General features: G+C 34.0%; 1 protein-coding gene across 1 annotated transcript; it reads left to right on the top strand.

Moving 5' to 3' along the window:
- Positions 1–246: 246 nt before the first annotated feature.
- LOC149545539 (uncharacterized) lies at positions 247–1,044 on the top strand. Its single transcript, XM_089794161.1, has one exon. The coding sequence runs from the start codon at positions 325–327 to the stop codon at positions 718–720; it is 396 nt and encodes a 131-aa protein (XP_089650287.1). The 5' UTR covers positions 247–324; the 3' UTR covers positions 721–1,044.
- Positions 1,045–6,080: the final 5,036 nt, after the last annotated feature.

Below are 6,080 nucleotides of genomic sequence, written 5' to 3'. Positions count from 1 at the left end.
CTTCTTTGGCCTAAAGTCAACAAATACCATTAATGCAAATCTGACTTCTTTGACAGCTAAATATCCAAAGCTATCAGATGACGACGCATTTGTCAGGAAAAGTAGACGAAACATTCAAAACATTCAATGCCCAAGATTTAATGAAGTTCAATTACTCTTTTCCCCCGTAAAAATCATCTCTTTATTTATTATATCCACGCACCGACTTGCCACGAGGCTTAAGAGCACGCCGGCTGGATGGCAATACATTGAAACGCAATAGCTGAGCTCTGGGTCTGCCTATTTAAGAGCCTGTAGCTGTTTAGCAATGATATAGATATCGAAATGGGAAAGAGAAATGTAAATCTGGTGTGTGTTATTTTGTGGGTTGTTTTGCTGGAACTTGCATTTGTGGGTTGCGCCAGGAGTCCTCCTCCTCCTGCTAAATCTGGCGCTCCCCCTACATCTGGAGGTGGAAATAACTATGGATTTGGAGTTGGCTATGGAGTACCTGGTGTTCCTGGCAACTGGGGAGGAGCTGTTGGAGGAATAGTTGGCGGAGGTGGTGTTTCAAGGCCGTCTTTTGTGTGTAGTGAGAAAGGGCCATGTTATCAGAAGAAGCTGACTTGTCCTAGTAGGTGCTTCAAGTCTGGTGGACAGTGGGGTCCTAGAGGTGGAGGAGGTGGGGGTGGTGGAGGATGCACCATGGATTGTAAGAGAAAGTGTAGGGCTTATTGCTGAAGGAGTTGTGTACTTTTCTTTATCACTATCATGGCCTTGGAGAAAAAGGCCAATATGGTAACAAAGGTGAATATAGTTTAGGTTTCGCCTTTACATGATTTGTATCGTTCAGTTATACTAAGTATACGGGTAATGGGTTCTCGAGTGAGTTTTTGTTGTGACAGTATCAGTTGTTTCAGTCCACAGTATGTCTGGTATGTATCGAACTTATGTAGCTGTTTTGAGGTATTTAGAAAATATGTTCTTGGTTTTTCTATAAATTTCGCTAGGTGGCTTCAGTATCTGTCTGGTGCTTCTATGAATAAATTTGTCTCAGCTTTAGTATGTGAGTTTTAGTTCATGAATGTTTGTCTCGGTTGCTTTCAGATGTGTTCTTTTCCGGTTGGGCTTACGAGAACCTCTAATATCTCAAGCTGTTTTCATTAAATATATCGATTTGACTGGTCTGTTAGTTTTAAATGGTTCTATATACTGCTGAACTATGTTCAGAAATAGTCGTACACGTCTTTAAATATGGCTGCAGATTTGATATGGTGTGTTAATGCGAACTTAATGCTGGTGTAAGATGGTACGTCTCAAGTGTTATTTGAATGATGAAGTTCGTATGGTATGCAATATTATCAGCACCCGCGTATTATATACGCAGGAAACTAATGCTCCCACTAGTGCGTCCCAATTAATTTTTCAGAGATTGATATGTAATATTCTAAGATTTAAAATGATTTATTTTTAAAATATTTTAATATGCGCTAAAAGCTAAATTTTTATTGGTCAGAGCACTACTATAACCTGGTAATGGACTGAACCAAAGATTCCTCCATCCGACACGGATTACAGAGAACTCTGTGAGGGGTGGGTGTGGAGCCTTGCTAAGCTCCAGCCCTTAGACGTGCCCTTCTGCTCACGCTTTCCTCCAGTGTCCCCATTGACTATGAACCAAACCATTGGATAGAGACGCCCGAGCATTTGCCTTCTTCACACTTCTGGTAGCTTCACAGAGCTATGTCAAAGAGTAAAGGGTAATAGGAAGGTTACGGGCCGGTTCTCTTATAGTTACTCTTCTGAACGCCCTACCCCTACCCCTATATTGAAAGGAGCCTGCCCTTTAGAATAGTAGGTCCTGACGAATATAGTCGGTGGTGCATGCAGATGCAGGGCCGCCCCACGAACACCCGAGATTTGTTTATTTATTTCTCTCGCCCCCCCCCACCCTGCAGGATCTCAATTTTTCGCTGTTACAGGAATCGGAGGTTATTTAGACAAACTAGGTAAATAGCCGCACAGAAAAATGAGAAAGCACAAAAAATTTCGCCAGAATAGAAATCATCTCAATCTCCCTAAAACATAACTACAACAAATTTAGCAAGACTCAACATCTGAATTTCTACTATATAATGGAAATATATCTGTGACTTTCAATGTATTGTTTTGAGCCAAATAATTAATATTAAGTTGAGTGAAAAAGGACAAAATTACAATAAAATTGTAAAATGTATAAAATATAAAATTAATAAATTAAATTATATATGTAATAAATTATGAGAAAAAAACAAATTAATAGTACTATAAAATGAAAAATGGAAAAATAAAAATAATTATTTATTAAAATAATCAAATCATAATATTGAAAAAAGAAATAAATTGTGAGAACATAAGTTATCAATAATATTAATTTATAAATGATTTTATATTTGTTTGAGTTTGTATTAGTTTTAATCTTTTAACTTGAATCTCTTAGTAAATTTGATAGAATAAGAGGTGTTCAATTTGTACTTCAAGATGTGCCAAAACAAATTAATAGCCTTATGGTTACTAATTTATTCTCAAAAGTTTTATGGAATTTCAAAACAAATAACTAACAACACTTTTGAATAGTAGATATGTGTTAATGTTAGAATTTGAATACAAAATATTCTTTTTCCCAAATATAAATTTAATGGATGCTAGTAGTTGTATTTTTATTTTTATGATTAAATTAATTGAAATTTTAGATCTGGAAAACAGTATTGAAGGCAATCTATAGGACGAATTGGTAAGTTAAACAACATTAAAGGTTGGGGAAGTGGAAATCTTGTTAGTTTATAGTTGTTATAACAACATATCCTACTTTCAGAATTAATAGAATTAAAAATTTTCTTATATTTTTTAATATTATTTTCTTGTGTTGAATTAAATTAAATTGTGGAAATATTTTTTTAATATTATTTTCTTGTGGAAAGGTAAAAGTTTTATGGGATGTCAAAACAAATAACTAACAACACGTTTGAATAGTAGATATGTGTTAATGTTAGAATTTGAATTCAAAATATTCTTTTTCCAAATATAAATTTAATGGATGCTAGTAGTTGTATTTTTAGTTTTCTTCTTATGATAAAACTAATTGAATTTTTTGAAGGCAATCTATAAGATGAATTTGAAAGTTAAACAACAGTTAAGGTTGGGAAAGTGGAATTCTTGTTAGGTTATAGTTGTTATAATGACATATCCTACTTTTAGAATTAATAGAATTAAAAATTTTCATTTATTTTTTAATATTATTTTCTCTTGTTCAATTCAATATACACACACACAATTAACCATTTAAAATTTCTCAAGTTTTTAGTATACTCAATTTATTAAATATTACCAAATTAAACTATGTTATAGTATCATTATTGAGGTAAATTTGATGAGCAATGACAATGTAAGATATAATTTTAATAATAGATGTTTATTTACTTATAAATTCTATTAGAATATTTCTAATAAATTAATTATAAACTTTTTATTTATAAAATTTATTATATTCTTTTAACAAATTGTTTCTATAAACTTTATCAAAATAAAATCATTTTCTAGTGTCGGTGGTGTCAATGGAGAAATAAAGTTTAGAAAAACTCTATATATATATATTCATTTGATACTTAGCTCTTACAAAAAGCCTATTTACATGAACACAGTTTATGATTTGAAATCATTAGTCTCTCTCAATCAAAGAGCTTCATTGGAAATCAAGAGACCCTTGACACAATCCATCAGTGAGGTTCAACTATTTCTCAATTTTGTTGGACAAAGGCCTTGTCATTTGCAAATGTGGAGTAGCCTCCCCCCCCCGCTTTGCCAATGAAATGATGCTGGCAGATTTCTACAACATCAAAGTGGCCACCATCTAACATTTTCATGGTGGTTGTCACTTTGATTTGGTCATCAAAGAGAGTATCAGGTGTCTTGTATTCAAAATGACAAATTGAAAGTGTTTGATGCATCTACTCACTCTTCCTCACCTAGAACCAGTCCCTAGGCCACTACGCTCATGTTGGGCATTGCCAGCTAGGTCTTCCCCTATGCTTTTTTGAATCAAATCTTTTTCAACAGTCCTATGTTTAAATCAACCCCCCTCCCAATAGAATATGGTTTTCTTATATGAAAGAAAGAGGCTTTTGGAGCACAATAAATAATGTGTTTGCAAGAAAGTAATTCCAATAAATAATGTGTTTGCAAGAAAGTAATAACAAGTCTCTTTGCTATTAGAAATGACAATCCTATACATATTAATTTTTTTAAAATTGAAGTGTATTTTTTTTCCCAAAATGATAGGTAGGGACTTCAGCTCTACTAGAGCTCTTGTTTAAAATCAATGGGGGATGTTTATAGTTGTTTAGATTAATTGTATGATATTTTGTTTATTCATATTTTGAATCATATTTTATGACCTTATTAGACAAGGTTATAGAAAAGATAAAAATTATAATGAAATGTAATTTCAACTACATTAATATTTGTTTAGATTCAATTGTTAGTACCTGCCTATATATAGGCAAGAAACTAATGTTCCCACTAGTGCGCCCCACTTAATTTTTTCTGAGATTGATATGTAATATTCTAAGATTTATAATGATTTATTTTTAAAATATTTTTATATGCATTAAATACTGAATTCTTATTGGTTGGAGCACATTTTCCTAGGAGTTAAAATAGTTTTTTTACTCAGAAAATTGGTAAAAAATAACGTCAGTGGTTCTCAAAGCGTGTCGTAAGTTGTACATTGTCATGAGAGTACTTCGGGGTAGTGCCCCTGTCAACTTAGGCTTGTATAGAAAAGCAAGCCTCCCTTACATGCTCTCCATGGTTTGGATCGAATCCATCCTCGTCACTCGTCCCCACGTATTGAATCAGTGGCAATCTGCAGTAATGGAGGGCCTGATTAACGCGGGAGTGACAATCATCCCTTTCAATGGCTACACCCTTCCGCTAATCTCACTTTCGCTAATCTCCTCAAACATGCTAATCCCCACAACCTTTGTCTTCTCCTGTGTGCCACTATTACTCGCCTCATCTTCTATCCCAGAGGTTCGTTCCTTCGACTCCAAATATAAATTCCTTTCCTAGTTTGTTTAAAAGGTATACATGAATGCAGAGAACCGCGAGCACTACCTGTTGAATTCCACGTTCTTGGAGTTGATATTGAGTGCGGGGGCAGCGGGGAGCCCTTAGTTACTGATGTTGAGCAAGTAGTGGAGTGACGGGGACACTATGAAATTACAGATTTACCGACAAGGTAGCTACGTTGCTCCGTCTCCCTTCACTGTCCGCTAAGGTAAAAGGCATCCCCCAAAAATAAACTTTTCCAGCGCTAATATAACCTGGTTATGGACTAAACCAAAGATTCCTTCATCTGACACGAATTACAGAGAACTCTGCGAGTGGTGGGTGTGGAGCCTTGCTCAGCCCCAACCCTTAGACATGGCCTTCTGCTCACGCTTTCCTCCAAAGTCCCCATTGACTATGCACCGAACCATTGGATAGAGACGCTCGAGCTATTGCCTTCTTCACACTTCTGGTAGCTTCACAGAGCTATGTCAATGGAAGCCGAAGTGAAAAGGAACTTTCGTTGTTTTAGGAGCAGATTGTCAGAGGTTATTTAGACAAACATGGTAAATAGCCACACAGGAGAATGAGAAGGCACAAAAAATTTCGCCAGAATTAAAGTCATCCCAATCTCCCCAAAACACAGCTACGACAAATTTAGCAAGACTTAACATCTGAATCTCTGGAGTATGATGGAAATATATCTGTGACTTGCAATGTGTTGTTTTGAGCCAAATAATAAATATTAATTTTTGATTATTTCATTTGAATTTAGGAAAAAGTAAAATGGACAAAATTACAATAAAATTGTAAAATGCATAAAATATAAAATTAATAAATTAAATTATATATGCAATAAATTATGAGAAACAACAAATTAATAGTATTATAAAATGAAAAATGGAATAATAAAAATAATTATTTAATAAAATAATCAAATCACAATATTGAAAAATTAAATAAATTGTGAGAATATAAGTTATCAATAATATTAATTTATAAATGATTTTATA

Source organism: Cupressus sempervirens, chromosome 7, assembly GCF_028749045.1.
Source record: "Cupressus sempervirens isolate cs-2001-9-10 chromosome 7, ASM2874904v1, whole genome shotgun sequence".
Taxonomy (NCBI): domain Eukaryota; kingdom Viridiplantae; phylum Streptophyta; class Pinopsida; order Cupressales; family Cupressaceae; genus Cupressus; species Cupressus sempervirens.
This window is presented reverse-complemented; position numbering and strand designations above follow the sequence as displayed.